This window comes from Coloeus monedula (genome assembly GCF_965178545.1).
Source record: "Coloeus monedula genome assembly, chromosome: 7".
Classification (NCBI taxonomy): Eukaryota; Metazoa; Chordata; class Aves; order Passeriformes; family Corvidae; genus Coloeus; species Coloeus monedula.
In genome coordinates, this window is record NC_138787.1 from 5,287,340 (window position 1) to 5,306,371 (window position 19,032).

Genomic DNA, 19,032 nt, shown 5'->3' on the forward strand with positions numbered 1-19,032 from the left:
CTACTTCATAGAAATCTGTTACATGTTTCCTCGATTTCTAAGTAATGCTTTAATATTTAGTATTCTTATTCTTTGGGGAAGAAGGTGTGTAAATCTCAAAGTTGAGCTTAAATGCTAAACATAAAGTGGTTGTGTATAATTAAGAGAGATACTTTGTGACAGGAATGGCCTTTTCTATTACCACTTAATGTCCTGGGAGAAACAGGGTTCATTAACTAGAAGAGAAATTTCATTTGGAAAAAAAAATTGTATATTTTTGTACTGAAATTTCCCCATGATTTTTGACATGTATTGAGCCTGCTGAGTATTGTCAGTAGCCCTTGAGTTAGCATATACTGATTGGAGAACTGCACATGGTATCACTTATTTCTGTGTATCGGAGAAATGACAGTCTTCATAGACTGGAAACAACTGAAAAAACATGTTTTTCTTTTTAGGAGTCTGACCTGACATTCCGGTTGGCTAGTGGCCTTGTTATTTGGCAGCCAATGTGGGAACACAGGCAGCCTGAAGTTTCTGCCTTCAATGCTCTTGTAAAACCCATCAGGAACATTGTTACAGGTCTGTGACTTTGCTATGGTAATGTAGCTCCTGAGATATGGGAAACCTTTCCCTTTGTTTGCCTGATGCTGCCCTTACATTCTCTAGCCATTGTATATGAAGGAATATGTTGATCCTTCAGGAACTAGTCAAACCTTAGAGTAGTTTAAGGTTGTTTCCCCTCAGAGTCAACTGACATTTGCATAATAATTAAATAGGAGATGGGAGAACCATCACAAATAGGAAATTAATAACTTTTCAGTAGAGTTACAATTTCTGTCAGCCTCATATAATTTCTGTTAGCCTTAACTTCCTTAGTTGCTTAGAAGGGCAAAGACAGTATCTCTCTGTAGCCTGACATGAGCAAGGAAATCTTTCCCAAACTGGCACTGGACAAAAATGAACAGTGAAGAGCACACAGGTGGTTCTTCTACTATTTAAAATTTGATTTCCAGCATGTTATGAAATTAGAAAAGGTAGTTTCAAGAGAGTCCAATGAAGGCCTAGGTTGTAAATTCATTTTTTCATACTGGATAGAGTTGCTCTTCCTTTGTGCTTCAGCCATAGTGAGACTGGAGTTGGGTGCTTAGGCTTCCAAAGCTTTGGCTTCCAAGTCTTTTTGTCTGGCCTAGTCCTAAAGAAACTTTTTTACTGTTATGTTTTAGACAACAGTTTTTTGTAATTCCTGCAAGGTAGTGAATTGAAAGTGAGCGGGGTAAACTGCTGTAGCATTGCTTCCAGTTCTCAAAAGCATGGAGCTATAATTTTAACCATAGTGAAAATGTAATTCACAAAATTAGATTCTTCTGATAATGGGTCATTTTAGATGTCATATTTTGTTCTGAAGACTTTGTAGATCTACTGGGACAGTCCAGAATTAAAAAGATGCAAGTCTTCCAAATGATTTAAAACAGTCTTTGACATCATGCTCTTCATCCCTCTGCTTCAACTTCTAGAACTAAAATATAGTATTTCAGCCCTGGCACTAACAAAGGGAATTAGTCCTAAGTTTTCTTTGACTATTGGAATTTTTTCTATAGGTCTGTGTGTGGTCAGAAAGTCCCTAAAAATAACTTCAGGAGTAAAGTCTGAAAGAAAAATGCTCCATTACATTTTGAAAGTTTTTTCAGCAGGACAGAAATACTAATTGGGATGAGGTCTTTTATGTCTTTAGATGCTGCTATCTTAGCATTGTTTCAAACTGGGAAAAAAGAAAGTGAAATTTACTTAAATTTTCCTCCAAACAACAAATTTTAAAAATCTTATGAAGAAGCTTTGCAATATTTGTTTTGGAGTCGGTGTGATTTAAAGTCGTATCTGCACAACTTTCAACAGGATTTCAAGACTTGTCATCCTAGTCTGTGTGATGCCCTTGTATTACAGATCAGACTTTCTGTGTGACGTCCATGTATTTCCTGTGCTGAAGGCATTTGGCAAATTGGAAATCACAATACACTCTGAGTGATGTAACCTAGAAAAGGACCTGAATATATGTACAAATGGGATGAAGGACTCCAAAATAAAAGTCACTAGTCTGCACAGGAAAACACAATGGATGGAAAATGGATTTAGGATGAAATTTATATTCAAATTTAATTTTAAAGAAATAGAGATTTTCAGTAGACAGTGTTGTTGACAACACAATGGAGAAAACTGAAAAAACTAAGCCAGTCATATTTTCTTTTTATGGCTGTGACTAGTGCCTAGGAAGTCTGCAGCAGATAGATGCTGGTTTTGTTGTCTGGCTTATCCTTGTATTATAATATTTTATAATAAGTGCATTATAATGTAGGAGGCGTTTTCTGTAATGTCCTGCCTTGACTTATCTTCTCAGCCAAGAGGAGTTCTCCCACGAATAATCAGAGCGTGACTTGTGAATCCCCTAATCTGGACAGTGGACGTACTGAGGTAAATTCTATGCTAAGGTTTGACAAGCTTGAATGAGGTGCTGAGGGAGGGGTAATAAATATTGAAAGAGAGCTTGCAGTTTCCACCCTAAAGTATTCCATTTCCAGAAATTACAGTTATTCACAGCTCTTCACATCTAAGGCTCCCAACTTTATTTGCTGTGGAACCAAAGGGTATGGGGTATAGCTATTTGGATGTCCTTGGCCTTATCCTGTCTTATAGGATGGAAGCCTGATCTTGTGTATGGCAGGAGGGTTGGAGCTTGATTTTAAGGTCCCTTCCCTCCCAAATCATTCTCCTGGGCAAGAGCCTTGTACAATGTACAATGTACCCTTTGACTGTACAGTGCCTTGTATTAATAAGCCACAGGCTTGATCAGTCTTTCCATGGTATTATAGTGTAAGTAATGGTCATGTCTGAGCTCAAATGGCAGTTATAAAACTAATATGGGAGAGATAAATATATTTATACACACCTGTTTTCTTTTTTACACCAATCCAAAGGGACTGCAGGTGGTTTGTGAGACAACACAGCCAGATTCTCTACCTCCAAAGGCTTCTGTTTCAGCATGTCATCCTGGAAATTCCTTGGATGGAAGTGTATCCTCCCAAACCTCTCAGGAGAGAGGTACTGCACATCCCAGGTACAAAGACCTTCAGCAGAAACTTGGGCTCATGCGATTCAGTGGTAGAATCTTGAATGCACTCTTGTCTGTCCATGCTGAGGGTGCTGGATGTTTGTATCAAATTGTTAATTCAAACAAATCTCAGTTCTGGGTGATGAAAAAGGTGGCAGCACTTGTTACTCAGTGCTGCTTTCTTTGGAGAAATCTCTAGCTGGACTGTTGGGACAGTCTTTTATCTTTTCTAGAATGTTCATTTCTTATAATTAAAGGCTCAAAAAATAGCCAGCAGGTTCATGCCTTCTAGGCTGGATTCAGCTTCAGGCAACTGGTATATTTTCTGGTTTCCTTCTGATCAGATTTTCTTTCCCCCTAGCAAAGAATTTTTGCAAGCCTCTCTCCCTTGCTTTCATTATGCCTCCTTTGCATCCTGCTGCATAGCTGGCTTTAGACTACTGACCCAAAGGAACAGAATAACAAAGAAGCACAGCCTTGCAAACATGCTTCCAGCTTGTCCTGCAGTGCTCAGGCTGGGATTTTCCAGCTTGGCGCCAATAAATTCATCTAGATTTGGGCACATAAAGGTAGAACTAGATTTTCAGTAGTGCTGGACACTCAGTAGTGCCATAAAGTAAATCAAGGTGATGAGTATTTTCAGAGATTTTGGAGAGGGAGTGCTATAATTTTAAGTCTCTATTGATTTAGGGGTGTCACTTAAACTTCTCCTGAAAACTTTGGTCCTGTTGCATCTCTTTTGAGAAATACAGTGACAGAAGAAGTATAGGATGGAGTGATTTTCTGGATATCATCTAGGAACAGCTCTGATCTCTCAAATGGGAGCTCAGGGCATCCTTTCACTGGTGCAAAGGAAAAAGCTATTCGTTAAGGCTCTCATCCCATCAGGAAGTTTCCCTTGGGATTTTTTATCAAGCCTGTTGTCAGTTCTGGATCTTTATTTGATTTGTATTAATGTGAGCCAGTAAAACTGAAGGTGGGGACAGAGCTGCCTTTCTATGTGTGAACACTACTGCTCAGAGAGTGCACAGCTGTAAAAAAAAACAAGCAACCTTTTAAGAAGACCGAATCAGGTGATCAATTCGTCAAGCAGGGTCTGGTGGTTGCCATGGGGATGAGGCTTCAGACAGGCTTTGAAGAGACCATCATTATGCCTCCTCATTTGCAGGACTAATTAATGAGTTAAAACTGTACAGGGAGCTTTGGTTGCTAAGCAACAGACAACTGGGAAACAAATGTTGTTTACTCCGCTTACCAACAGCCAAAGTATTCCTTTGTCCTTGGCCAGGGGTTGAAGGAAGGCTATATTTCCACTTTCCCTGAAGCCGCAGGCAACCATGAGCTGATTATACAAGCGCTAGATTTTCCTCTAAATGAAGTACAGAGTTTAATTTCTGGTTCTTCAGAAACTGTTTAAACAAATGGCTTGTCCTGATCCTAGCTGTCACTCCTCCACTCAGTGTAATTCTTCATATAGAGATGATACAGTTTAACCCTGAAGCAAATAAAGCCACAGCCCTTTATCCAGCTGCTGTCTTGAACAGGCTGCCTGGGAAATAGACTTTGCAGGAATGACTTGAGTTACAAATATTTCATAAGGAGATCATGCCTTGCTCCAGCCTGTGCCATGCCTCAGGTTTGCCTGTGCCACAGATAGGGGAGCATGAAAAACTATTTAGGCCCAAACACTGCTCAGGGTCTTCCAGAGACCAGGGAGCAATCACCTTTCACAATTGCTCCTGGGATGACGGGTTTTATTTCCTTTGCTGGGATACTTTGAGTATATGTCTAGGTTTTTGCAGGCTAAATCTATGTGACACAACCTAGACTTTGACAAAACCACACTTCACATCAAGTTTGTGGGGAAAATGTTACAGTATATTCCCATTTCGCATTGTTTTCTCCTTCCTAATTCAGTTTTTCAGGTTTTTATAACAGCTTATTTCAAAGTTGTCAAACTTGCAGCCTTTTTAGCTGGAATACAGCACTAAGGGAGAAACTTTGAATCTGTGTATTTCGTATAGTGTGGTATATGCTGACACAGACAGGCTGGTGCCTCTAGCATTGGCCTGTGAGGCTGGCAGCAAATCAGCTCTTGCAGCTTTGAGCTCTAGATCCATGCGTTGATCCAAGCCCAGCCTTTACACCTGTTCCCTGTTTCCAAGCATGTAAGATGGAGCAGGGTTCATGTGATTCCAGTTGGTGTCAATGTTCATTGCACACTTCTTTCTCCTATGCCAGTTCCATACATGCCTTGGATGCACAGGGCAGAGATCCAGAAAAGTGCTTAACACATGCACTTCACTGAGCACTCAGAGGTCCCACTGGTCAGTACTGCTGCTGTTCCCTAAGGCTTTTCTGGAGTGTGGTCTTGGACCCATCTGTTTAGAATGTGGTGCTACCTAGCTGGAGATGGGGATGTCCTGTCCACGCTCTTTGCATGCTGTTTTGCAGAGTTGTTAATAAAAATGGCTTTTAACAAAAAACAAAGCACAAACTTGATGTTCTTGTGATGATTCTCAAATGCCAGAGAATATAGTGCATGAAAGTATTCTTAATTTTTATAGAATCCCAAAATCCCAGAAATAAGCAGGACACAGATGTGTGTTCTCACACAGTATGGAAACATTCAAAATATGTATTCAGCAGACAAAAAAAAAATATTTCCAGAGTTCCTGCCCCACCCCCAGGATTTCATACCTTCTCTTGCCATGTGATTCCCATTCCTCTGACTCCCTTTCACTTGCTTTTCTGATGGATTGTCTCCTGACAGATAGTGACCGTACAGAGGGTAGATCAGGCCATTTGTACTCCTCTGGGAGAGAAGTGGTGTAAAAGATTAGGAATATAAAGTCTGGGGCATTTTATTGCAAAAAGATTGGCTATGAATGACATATGATGCCTTTGAAATCTGAAATTTCTAGATTCTCATTTTTGATGCTCCCTACAGATGTGTTGCTTTTGTGTGCATTAATTTCTACAATACTTAGGAAATTCCATATTAAAATCCATTGGGAAATTAATAGGGCAAGAAAATTATAGGGAGGGCTTAAAAAGGTGCTTTTCTCTAGAACACCTCGGCAAAGAATGTCCATAACAGTAACTTTCACTTATAATAGGAATCAATTTAATGAGCTTAAAGGGTTAACTAACTTAGCTGCTTTGCCTGCTTTTTCTTAAGTAAGGCCTGACATGTGCAAATGTAAACCATTTTCTAAGTATATATTACTAGTATCAGAACAGCAGATGCTCTAGGGTTTTCTGTTTCCTGCTGAGCAAATTATTCAGTTACCACAGGTACTGGAGGCTTATCTTCAGATCACAGTTTAAGAAAGCAACCCTATCCAAGAAAACACTTAACAGCATGTACTGGAGTCCTCTGGGGAACTGAAAGCTAAATACCCACTTATGTTTCTTCAATAATGCTTTCCTCAGTTAGGTACCTTGGTCTCAAAGCGTCAGTTCTTTATGCAGAGAGCCGCGTATCTAAGAAGGCCTAAGGAGTCTGATGACTAACATCTACTCCTGCTTTTTGGAACAGGGTGTCCTTGGTGATTCCACCATGCCAGAAGTCTCGCTATGCTACATACTTCGATGTGGCTGTGCTGCGCTGCCTGCTGCAACCACACTGGTCTGAGGAGGGCACACAGTGGTCACTGATGTACTACCTGCAAAGACTGAGGCACATGCTACAGGAAAAACCAGAGAAGCCACCCGAGCCAGAGATTACTCCTTTGCCAAGGCCTCGCAGCAGCTCCATGGTGGCTGCTGCACCCTCTCTGGTGAACACCCATAAAACCCAGGTAAGCAGTTGCCATCAATAAGAAGATAACTACATTTGTGGTGATGCTATGAAGTGATTGCTGAACAAGTAGTGATAGGCACAGCTTTGACTCACTTGCACAGAGGTCAGATACTTGCATTGATTCAAAAATAGACCCTGAGAACAATGAGTGTTTTGGAGGCAGAATCTGATGCAGAGGGTCAGAGCTGGTAACTGCTAAGATCTGGAGTGTTGATTGGGGATAATTAATCTAGGGTGAACTAGGATAATATTAGTTTTTAGTGTGAGAATATACTAATGTAGTTGTCAGAAGAAATGGTTACCAATGCCTTTTTATTACAGTGTAATGGTCAGGACCCACTGAGCTTCTCTGGTGTACTCCCTCAAATGAGAGAAAAGAAACTGCATTTGCTACTGTATTGCACACTTCCGACAAACACTTGAGTTAAAATATTGAATTAGACTTGGCAAACAGTGGCAGTGAGCAAAAGCTCTTCATGTTGTTACTTCTTCTGCTGTTATTCTTATTGCATAACTGTTGGGGTTTTTAGGAGCTCTCCTGGTTTTTTGGGGTTTTTTTTTTCTGTTAAAGGAATTTCCCCCCCCCCCTCCGCCCCCCCAATACATGTTACTAGGGGAACAAATAGCTGGGTGCTTAAGAAAAACAAAAGACCTGGCTGCTCCTTTTTGTTTCACCTGGGTGTGTGGGCAGTTGGGTCTCCAGTGTTTGGACAGAGAGGAGTCTGCTTTCTTCAGCTGCTTTTCCTTGTGCTGGAAAGCCCTGGGATCCCAAAGCCGCCTTCCCTGCCCCGCTAGGAGCCGGGCCGTGGCCTGGCCTGCCCTGCCCCGCCGTTGCTTTGAGCCTTCGCTACGTTGTAGCCGTGCTCGCCCTGCCTGCCCAGACTTCTGGGGGGGGGTCCCCGTTTGGATACACCTCGTCTGCCATCCGGGATTTGTGCTCGTCCCTGCCGTTCCAGCCTGCCGTTCCAGCCTGCTGTTCCAGCTTGCCGTTCCCGAGGGTCTAGCCAGACACCGGGATCAGCTGCCCAGGGGTTTGTGAAGCTTCTTTGTTCCATCCCTCCCGGGATCCCAGGGCACCAGTGCCGCGTGCTCCCCGAGCTCGCTCCGGAGCGCCCCCTGCAGCCGCGGGGGAACCATCGCACCTGCCCTACTCACCGGGAGCCGCCAGCGCCCCTGCCGGCTGCGAGCGGAACTGCACCCGAGGGGAAAGGGCCTGACAGCTGAGAAGGCTGGCACTGGGTTTGAGATTGTTTGCTGTTACTGCCATAGTTATGGTTGTTTGTTTGACTTGTTATACACATATAGATATATAATAGCAAAGAACTGTTATTCCTATTTCCCACATCTTTGCCTAAAAAGCCCCTTGATTTCAAAATTATAATGACTCGGAGGGAAGGGGGTTATATCTGCCATTCCAAGGGAGGCTTCTGCCTTCCTTAGCAGACACCTGTCTTTCAAACCAAGACAGATCTTGGCGCCCAACCGTGGGTCCTGAGGGCATTAAGAGGGAGAGGTGAAAAAGGAATAACAGTTCCTGGATAACTTAATTTTGTGTGCTGGATATTGGAACCTTGTTAGGCAGCACTACGTGGTCTAGTTTACCCTGGTTCGGGTGACATGTGGCTGTGGCTATATTCTTCCCCTTTGCAGCTCCTTACCTAAATATGGGTCCTCTGACTAAGGCTACCATTGCTGTTATCCAGCTTGCGCTATGGGTTGAGAAGGTGAGGAATTCATGGGTTTTTAACTTCCTCCAGAATGTGGGTGCATGGATAAACGGCTATCACACACTGAGCACATGTTTTGGGGGTTATGTTAAAAATGGTACCTTCTGTGAGGAAATGACACCAGGGGAAGTTTTCCCCCAACCCCTCAACCAGTTCTTTGGGCCCACCCCACCAATTTTTGAAGGGTTTAGATTCCATTTGAGTACTAACCAACTGGTGCTGGTAGGCCTACTCTATTTATCACCCAGGGATAAACTGAGATTGGCTTGGATAACTACCCAGACACCAGCCCCAGAGACTAGAGATCCTACCCCAGAGCCTGACCCAGCCCCAGAGCCTGACCCAGCCCCAGAGCCTGACCCAGCCCCAGACACTAGAGACCCTGCCCCACAGCCTGATACCGCCCAACAGCCCACCTCAGAAATGGACTACCCGAACTGGGTGGGGGTACTGGTGAAGGGGATTGTACTAGTTTGAAAACAAACCAGTGGGAGGCACCAAGTCAGAATAACAATTTAATGGGGAAGTTTAAAGAAAAGGAAAGAAAAAACAACTAAAAGAAAACACTGGTTCAAACTGACAGAGTCAAGATACAACCTGAGTCCCTGTTAGGCAGGGTGGTGGTAGCAGTCTGCTAGAATTATGGCTGCAGTCCTCTGAAGCGGTGATCCTGTAGAAAAGGGTCTGCTCTTCCTCAGAAGGTCCGGTGGCTGTGTAGCTCCTGTCCTCTGGAAATCCAGTGGAAAGGTCTCCTCTCTGGTTTTCAACCTCAGCTTATATCCACGCTGGGATGCTTGGTTCCTCCCTCTGGGTGGAGCATCTCACAATGGGGTAATGAGTCATAAGGCCAGGTGTTGATTGGGCTCATTAACAGATGATAGTCCAGAGGGAGTTATCTATGAGTCATGCGGCAGGACAATGATGGGCCATTAACAGCAAGATAGTCTGGGGGGAGGAGGCAAGGAAACACTGCCCCACCTGATTTCAACGGCTGATGGGGATGGTAATAGAATACACTGCAACCCAGGACAGGGATCCAGGAGATATGCCAGGAGATGGGCCAGGTGCGCCAGGAGATATGCCAATTGCTAAGGGAATACACCTCCTCAGCTAGTGAAAAACCCTCTCCCTGCCCCAAAGAGGGTGAGTCCGATGGTGCAGCAGTGGAACCCATGGATGTTACAACCGTCCAGGTTTCAGCTGAACCACAAGGACAACCACAGCCAGCAGCAGTCACCCCTGTGCAAAGGAGGAAGTGTAAGACCAAATCAGTACGACCAGTTAATGATGATGGGCAGCCAGGGCCCTCACAACCAGCAGGAGAGCCAGAGCCAGAAATCATCACTGAGTCCCTGTCGTACGACAGTCTCCGTGCTATGTGAAACGACATTGTGCGAAGGGGGCGTGAGCCTTATACCACCTGGCTGCTTCGGGTTTGAGACCTTATGGGCACAGGTGTGCAACTGGATAGTGGTGAGGCAAGGTATCTGGGATCGTTGACCCAGGACCCAGGTGTGGACCAGATATTTGTGAGGGAGCCAGGGCCCCTTTCTCTCTGGGAGCGGCTCTTAAGGAGTGTGAGAGAAAGGTTCATTCACAAAGACAGAATGCAGGAGTACCATCATAGAATGCAGTGGAAGACACTTGAGGAAGGGATCCAACAGCTAAGAGAGGTGGCGATATTAGAGGTACCTTTGGGAAGGATGGACAGCATGATAATGACCCCGATAAGGTCAGGTGCACAGGACAGATGATGTGGAACCTGGCAAAGCTAGGGCCACCACAGTACACCACCTTCATTGCAACGACTGATGCTGACAATAACCGAGAAACAGTGGGCTCTGTTGCCAACAAGCTCGGGAATTGTGACAGTATGGTCAATGGTCCGCTGAAAGCTCATGTCTCTGCTGTGGTCCAGGACCTCAAAGAGGAGATGAAGGAAATAAGGGAGGAGATGAGGAAGATCAGTGTGGCACCAGTGCGAGTCACAGGCCCCCAAGTCAGAGCCCGTCGTCCCCCTGCCAGAGAGAGAGGGTACACCCCACGAGCTGAGCTGTGGTTTTTCCTGCGCGAGCATCGGGAAGACATGAGAAGGTGGGATGGGAAACCCACTTCTGTCCTGGCAGCGCGGGCGCGTGAACTCAAGGAGGGAGGCACTAACCGAGGGGGTTCCGCTAAGGTGAAGGTAGCCTCAGCCTCCCGCGATCGAGCTGCCAGGTATTACAGAAGGGAGGATGATATGTCGGATCCCCTTGAAGGTACCTCAAGCGTGTACGCCCAGGGAAAGAATGATAACGAGGTTTAGAGGGGCCCTGCCTCTAGCCAGGAAGAGGCACAGGAGAACCGGGTTTTCTGGACAGTGTGGATTCGATGGCCTGGCACATCAGAGCCACAAAAATATGATGCATTGGTTGATACTGGGGCACAGTGTACTTTAATGCCATCAGGACATGTGGGGGCAGAACCTGTCTCCATGGCTGGGGTGACTGGGGGATCACAGCAGTTGACCCTTTTGGAAGCTGAGGTGAGCCTGACTGGGAAGGAGTGGCAAAAGCATCCGATTGTGACCGGCCCAGAGGCCCCGTGTATTCTGGGCATAGACTTCCTCCGGAACGGCTATTACAAAGACTCAAAAGGACTCAGGTAGGCATTTGGGATTGCTGCTGTGGAGGCAGAGGGCGCATTAGGCAATTGAACACCCTGCCTGGACTATCAGAGAATCCTTCTGCAGTTGGGCTCCTGAAAGTGGAAGAGCAACGAGTGCCAATTGCCACCTCGACAGTGCACCACCGGCAGTATTGGACAAATCGAGATGCTGTGATCCCCATCCACAAGATGATCCGTGAGCTAGAGAGCCAAGGGGTGGTCAGCAAGACCCGCTCACCCTTCAACAGCCCCATCTGGCCTGTGCGCAAGTGTGACAGGGAATGGAGATTGACTGTGGACTATCGTGCCTTGAATGAAGTGACTCCACCACTGAGCGCTGCTGTGCTTGCTGGACATGTTGGAGCTCCAGTACGAGCTGGACTCAAAAGCAGCGAAGTGGTACACCACTATTGACATTGCTAAATGCATTCTTCTCCATTCCTCTGGCAGCAGAGTGCAGGCCTCAGTTTGCCTTCACCTGGAGGGGCGTGCAGTACACCTGGAACCAACTGCCCCAGGGGTGGAAGCACAGTCCCACCATCTGCCATGGACTGATCCAGGCTGCACTGGAAGAGGGTGAGGCCCCAGAACATCTGCAGTATGTTGACATCATTGTGTGGGGGAACACCACAACAGAAGTGTTTGAGACAGGAGAGAGAATCATCCAAATTCTCCTGGAAGCTGGTTTTGCCATCAAGAAGAGCAAAGTCAAGGGACCTGCCCGAGAGATCCAGTTCCTGGGAGTAAAGTGGCAAGATGGACAGCATCAGATTCCCACTGAGGTCATCAATAAGATCACAGCAATGTCTCCACCGACCAACAAGAAGGAAACACAAGCTTTCCTAGGTGCCATAGGTTTCTGGAGAATGCACATTCCCGAGTACAGCCGGATTGTGAGTCCTCTCTACCTGGTTACCCGCAAGAAGAACGATTTCCACTGGGGCCCTGAACTGGCCTTCACCCAGATCAAGCAAGAAATCGCTCACGCCGTAGCCCTTGGCCCAGTCAGGACAGGACTAGAGGTGAAGAACGTGCTCTACTCTGCAGCTGGGAACAATGGTCTGTCCTGGAGCCTCTGGCAGAAGGTGCCTGGTGAGACTCAGGGCCGACCACTGGGATTCTGGAGCCGAAGCTACAGAGGGTAGCCAACTATACTCCCACAGAGAAAGAGATCTTGGCAGCTTACGAAGGAGTCCAGGCTGCCTCAGAAGTAATTGGCACAGAGGCACAACTCCTCCTGGCACCCCGACTACCGGTGCTGGGGTGGATGTTCAGAGGAAAGGTTCCTTCCACGCATCGTGCCACCGACGCTACTTGGAGCAAATGGATCGCCCTCATCACGCAGCGCGCCCGAATTGGGAACCCAAGTCGCCCTGGGATCTTGGAAATAATTACGAACTGGCCGGAAGGTGAGACTTTTGGGTTATCTTCTGAAGAAGAAGAGGAGCAGGTGACACGTGCTGAAGAAGCCCCACCATGTAACGAGCTACCAGAGAGTGAAAGACAATATGCCCTCTTCACTGATGGTTCCTGCTGAATTGTAGGCACTAGCCAGAAATGGAAAGCCGCTGTATGGAGCCCCACACGACAAGTTGCACAGGCTACTGAAGGAGAAGGTAGATCGAGCCAATTTGCTGAACTCAAAGCCGTCCAATTAGCTCTCTAGACATAGCTGAAAGAGAGAAGTGGCCAAAGCTCTACCTCTACACTGATTCATGGATGGTAGCCAATGCTCTGTGGGGTTGGCTGGAAAGGTGGAATAAGGCAAACTGGCAGCGCAGAGGAAAACCAATCTGGGCTGCTGAGGAGTGGAAAGACATTGCCACTCGGGTAGAGAAGCTATCTGTGAAGGTCTGTCATGTAGATGCTCACGTCCCCGAGAGCCGGGCTAATGAAGAAAATCGTAACAACAAACAGGTAGATCAGGCTGCAAAAATAGAGGTGTCCCAGATAGACTTGAATTGGCAACATAAAGGAGAGTTGTTCCTAGCTCGATGGGCCCATGATGCCTCAGGCCATCAGGGCAGAGATGCCACCTATAAGTGGGCACAAGATCGAGGGGTGAGTCTAACCATGGACAGTATCTCCCAGGTTATCCATGATTGTGAGACATGCACTGCGATCAAGCAGGCCAAGCGGGTGAAGCCCCTGTGGTATGGTGGGCGATGGTCCAAATACAAGTATGGGGAGGCCTGGCAGATTGATTACATCACACTCTCTCAAACCTGCCAAGGCAAGCGCTATGTGCTCACAATGGTAGAAGCCACCACAGGATGGCTGGAGACCTACCCTGTGCCTCACGCTACTGCCCGGAACACCATCCTGGGCCTTGAAAAGCAAGTCCTTTGGAGGCATGGTACCCCTGAGAGAATCGAGTCTGACAATGGGACTCATTTCAAGAACAGCCTTATAAACACCTGGGCTAGAGAACATGGCATTGAGTGGGTGTACCACATCCCTTACCATGCACCAGCAGCTGGGAAGGTTGAGCGGTGTAATGGACTGATTAAAACCACCTTGAAGGCACTGGGTGGGGGGACTTTCAAAAACTGGGAGGTGCATTTAGCAAGAGCCACCTGGTTAGTTAACACCCGAGGATCCACTAGCCGAGCAGGCCCTGCCCAATCCGAACCCCTACAAACAACAGACGGGGATAAGGTTCCAGTGGTGCACATGAGAGGTATGCTTGGAAAAGCTATTTGGGTTAATCCTGCCTCAAGCAAAGACAAACCCATCTGTGGGGTTGTCTTCGCTCAGGGACCAGGTTGCACCTGGTGGGTGATGCAAAAGGATGGAGAGACCTGATGCATACCTCAAGGGGACCTTGTTTTAGGGTGAACTACCCATGGCTCTATACTTACAGCAGTATCAGCATGTATATATGTATATAATTCGGGTGATGCATGTATTTATATGGCTAAAAGGGTTAAGTTTCATGTAACATGTTAGTATGGGAAAAATTCGGGGTGGATAATGTTGGGGTTTTTAGGAGCTCTCCTGGTTTTTTGGGGGGGTTTTTTTCTGTTAAAGGAATTTCCCCCCCCCATACATGTTACTAGGGGAACAAATAGCTGGGTGCTTAAGAAAAACAAAAGACCTGGCTGCTCCTTTTTGTTTCACCTGGGTGTGTGGGCAGTTGGGTCTCCAGTGTTTGGACAGAGAGGAGTCTGCTTTCTTCAGCTGCTTTTCCTTGTGCTGGAAAGCCCCGGGATCCCAAAGCCGCCTTCCCTGCCCCGCTAGGAGCCGGGCCGTGGCCAGCCCTGCCCCGCTGTTGTTTCGAGCCTTCACTACGTTGTAGCCATGCTCGCCCTGCCTGCCCAGACCTCTGGGGGGGGTCCCCGTTTGGATACACCTCGTCTGCCATCCGGGATTTGTGCTCGTCCCTGCCGTTCCAGCCTGCTGTTCCCGAGGGTCCAGCCGGACACCGGGATCAGCTGCCCAGGGGTTTGTGAAGCCTTTGTCCCATCCCTTCCCGGGATCCCAGGGCACCAGTGCCGCGTGCTCCCCGAGCTCGCTCCGGAGCGCCCCCTGCAGCCGCGGGGGAACCATCGCACCTGCCCTGCTCACCGGGAGCCGCCAGCGCCCCTGCCGGCTGCGAGCGGAACTGCACCCGAGGGGAAAGGGCCTGACAGCCGAGAAGGCTGGCACTGGGTTTGTGGTTCTGTTTTCTGTTACTGCCATAGTTATTGTTGTTTGTTTGACTTGTTATACACATATAGATATATAATAGCAAAGAACTGTTATTCCTATTTCCCACATCTTTGCCTAAAAAGCCCCTTGATTTCAAAATTATAATGACTCGGAGGGAAGGGGGTTGCATCTGCCATTCCAAGGGAGGCTTCTACCTTCCTTAACAGACACCTGTCTTTCAAACCAAGGCAATAACCTTTATATTTGCCAAAAAATTCTTAGTAGAGAAACTGTCCTAATAGGTGCCAAGTCGTGCTCCCTGTTTGCTGGACAATGAACCCTGTACTCCTGACCTTGGTGTAATAAAGATCTTTGTGTTTGAGCTTAAATATTTTTTTCTTTTGGGTTGTTCATCTGTTCCAGGGATTAAAAGGGGATGTAGTTGCAGTTCCAGTTAATCTCCTTGTGGATTTATGCTACATTTAGGTTGTGCTCTCTTTTCCTGTCATGTAGGCTTTTAGCAGCAAATGCTGATTTACTTAGTTGATGGAACTGCCTAAGAAAATTTAGCAGAGATTTTATTTTTGCCGTCCAATTTTATGACACACTCAAGGAAAAGACCTGTTCGTTTTGTTATCAAATGTCTTTTTTTGAGTTGGAAATCTCAGAATTCTTGGTAATTTTCCTAAAATCACTGCTTTTAGGGCTCTGACAGATTTTGACTGGAAGGACGGTGAAATATCTTTTCTCCAGTAGAGCCCAGATGCTCAAAATCTAGAAGACCAGCATAAACTATGTAAATATTACTACTGTTAATTTTAGATCTCAGGACTTTATAGATGTTCTTAGCACTATTATGATAGCTGGTGGTTACTTGTGGTTCTAAGGGCTCAGCAGCAGCAATATTGTTTAAATTGTATTGTATTTCAGTGTCATTTCTATAACATGTTTCATCCCTGTAAAAGCTTGACATAGCTCCATTAAGGCCAGGTGATAAAGATTACTATTCAATCTTAATCTACCTGTGCATGGAGTTTTTATAGGATTGCTGTGCGTGTACAGAAAACCCTCCTTAATACCATCTCCTGGAGGGAAAATTGAAATATATTGCTGTTGATGTGTTTCACTATTTGCATGCATGTGCTGTCCCTTTGCTCTTGCTCATAACAACCTGGTTGTTTTGCATATTAGCAAGTTTAGCTCCCAGTGCAACAGGGAGTGTAGTCAGTGGTTTACAGAGGCAGTATGAATGGTATTGTCTTCCACAGGCACTGGTTGCACTAGAGTTGCCCGGGTTCTTCTCTTTATGCTGTAAAACACTTCTCTCCTTTCACATGCTTGGCTATGTCTTGCTTTTCTAGGCTATTTTGCTTGCAAAAGACTGCTTTGCAGAAGACTCCATTGCTCTTTTCTAATATTTTTTTGTTAAATCTATTTGGCAATTACACTGGGTACATTGTAGCTGTTAAAGTGAGCACTCTGTCCAGGGCATGTTTCTCTCGAAGGATGAGTTTGATTGCATTTGTAACCTCTGTGTCAGTCCTGTGTATTTTTGCTGTACTCATCAAAATAGAATCCTGTTCCAGCTTTCCAATTTGTTATGCAGAACAGCTGTGATGAAGGAAGTGAAATGGTCTTCCAGGCACCAAATCTTCCAACTCATGCTCCCCATCTTTACAACTTTGAGGACTGAAACCTGTGCAACACACAGAAGCACCTGGGCTCTGGTTCATCCGAGCCAACTGTAGGAACTTTACTGCTGTTCTTATATTAAGTCTCATCGCACAATGCTCTCTGCTAGTTCAGAGCAGAGAATGCCACTTCCCAAAGGCTAAGATTTGTCCTTTCTGTCAACACAAGGCGTTGTATGCTGAGCCTTCACAAGCTCATCTGACACAGGGTTATGCTTATGCCTGTTTTTTCAGTCTAGATCTGAAATTCCTAACACAGTGTCATAATTTTTACTCAAAAGTTGATCAAAAGCTTCTCAAAAACAGACACTCTGTGTTTCAGCAGGATAGATTTTAAGTGGCAGGCAAAAACTGAGTCAAGAAAAACACATCTGCCTGCAAATCACATCAAGGAGTATTACAGCTGGTAGTGGGGTCCGTGGCTGCGACCCAGGAAGAGATGACCGGTCCGGGGAGATGGTCCCGAAAGGAATCGCCTGCCTGAGGCCCGGTGTCTTCCTCTCAGCTGCTGGCAGAGGAGCCCTTGCAGAAGCTATCAGCTCTTTAGTGATTATCAGCTCGTGATTTCAGCTCAGCTCTGCAGGGCAGCCTCTAGGCCAAACCAGACCGGAGAGAGAGACGAGAAGACCCGTATGGCTGGTTCCGCATGAAGGTAGCTTTATTGTGGGTTCCCTCCGGCGAAGGGAAGGCCAGGGACGAGCTCTCCTCCTACAGAGGTGAACTGGTCTTTTATAGGGATACAGGGGATCAGCAAGGGGACCAATGGATTACAGAGGGTCTCGGATAGACCAATGGGTTACAGAATGATCTGCATAGGGTCTCCCAAAGGATTGTGGGTCTACTTTTCCTCACCATGACTCAAAAGTCCTTTCCAGGGAGTCCTGCTGGGCAATTGAGAAATCTCTTATCTCAGCAGACATCCCTCCAGGGCAGTGGCTGGGCATATCCCACAAAGGAGCAGTAGATTTTTGTGGCAAATCAACATTGTTTCTATTGTTCTGCAGTTTATCAGGATAACTGGTAAACTGATGATCCTGCATCTCCCTGAGCCTCAGCAAAACTCTCACACTTCCTGTTGGGTTCTGTGTCTGAAATCACATCTTGGATATAAGCTTGGGCTAAAGCAGTGGGGATTGAGAGGACATGAGAAACATCCTCCATGTATTGCCTAGTAAGCTGAATAGTGAAGTAAGAAAAGGTTCAGTGCAGCATTCTGGCACTCCTTGTTGCGTGGGAAAAGGGGGGATGGATGGAGTGTGAATAAAATTAGTACTGTCTGCCTCTAGAAAGTGACTTTGGTCTAAAAATGTTTCAGACTGGGCAACATGATAAAGGAAACCTGCATTGCACTTGTATGCAGTGAATTCACTATAACGGCAGGTGTAGGACACAGAACCTTCAGACGTTCACAAGTCTGCTACAGTCTTGCACTTTCTTTGCAGGGGAAGAGATAAAACTTGTCAGTCATAGCACCAATGCAGTTGTAGTGCTCCCTGCAATGCTGATGGAAAGCTAAGAGTCTCAAGTGTGATAGGCTGAGAGCTGAGAGAAGTACTAATGAGCTGGTACACATACAGTCATGCAGGACGAAGACAACAGAAGCAACAAAATCTAGAGGAGCAGCCCCCAAACTGCTTTGCTGTCTTAACAATCTTATGCTTGTCATAATTGCCATGTAGTCTGCTGCACAGAATAGCCATGTTTTTAATGAATCTTCGACAAGATTAATTCCTTAAAATGCATCATATGCCACACTGTAGATGTAAAGTAATTATGTAATTTGCTTCTCCGGTGTTGTTTGCTTGATACCTACCCTGAGCAGATTTCAAAGCTGGGATTGTGTCTGTGTGTTTGCATGGCTTGTGTCTCAGTAAGCCCTGATCCTTACCCTGTCTTTTAGTGATCATAAACCACCTACTAAAACACTGATTTAGTAACCAATGGACAAAGATATTGAATCCAACGTAATTTCATTCAATGTTTTATAGCCAGAAGAGGCCAGACAACTATAAAAGCTAAGAAAAAAGCTCTATGGAGTACTTGCTGGCCTCTCTGTTGAGAGCAGCTAAGGTTGAATCCTGATTTGCTGTGTATCGGATTTTATATGTGACTCCTCTGAATCTTTAGTCATATATGCAAAGTGGTAGATAAGCATACCTGTACTACAAACAGTGGTGAAGAGGGGCCTTGCTGCTGTGTGTCTCCTACATTCTTGTATTGATAAAATTAAGAGGGAGGATTCAAGTCTTTGATTAGTCTGAAAAGTCTCTGAAAAATGTGTGATCCCCAATATTTGATACTGCAAACACTATAACTGGTGTTAAAGACTTCAGCTGCAAAGATGGACACCGGGTTCTGCATAAAACTTTTTGTGCATAAAACTGCACTCTTGTGTACTGCAGAAGCTGTCTGGCTCTGCAATGTGCAGTCTGGCTAGGCAGAATCTAA

At 45.9% G+C, this 19,032-nt stretch overlaps 1 protein-coding gene across 1 annotated transcript in view; it reads left to right on the forward strand.

Moving 5' to 3' along the window:
- Positions 1-19,032, forward strand: part of UNC80 (unc-80 homolog, NALCN channel complex subunit) — a gene marked incomplete at both ends in the record, with an annotated part of 145,668 nt that overhangs the window by 12,959 nt on the left and 113,677 nt on the right. The window contains 4 exons of the mRNA XM_082284923.1: positions 438-561; positions 2,375-2,448; positions 2,952-3,091; positions 6,627-6,888. Coding sequence (XP_082141049.1) covers positions 438-561; positions 2,375-2,448; positions 2,952-3,091; positions 6,627-6,888 — 600 coding nt within the window. The remainder of the gene's footprint in view (positions 1-437; positions 562-2,374; positions 2,449-2,951; positions 3,092-6,626; positions 6,889-19,032) is intronic.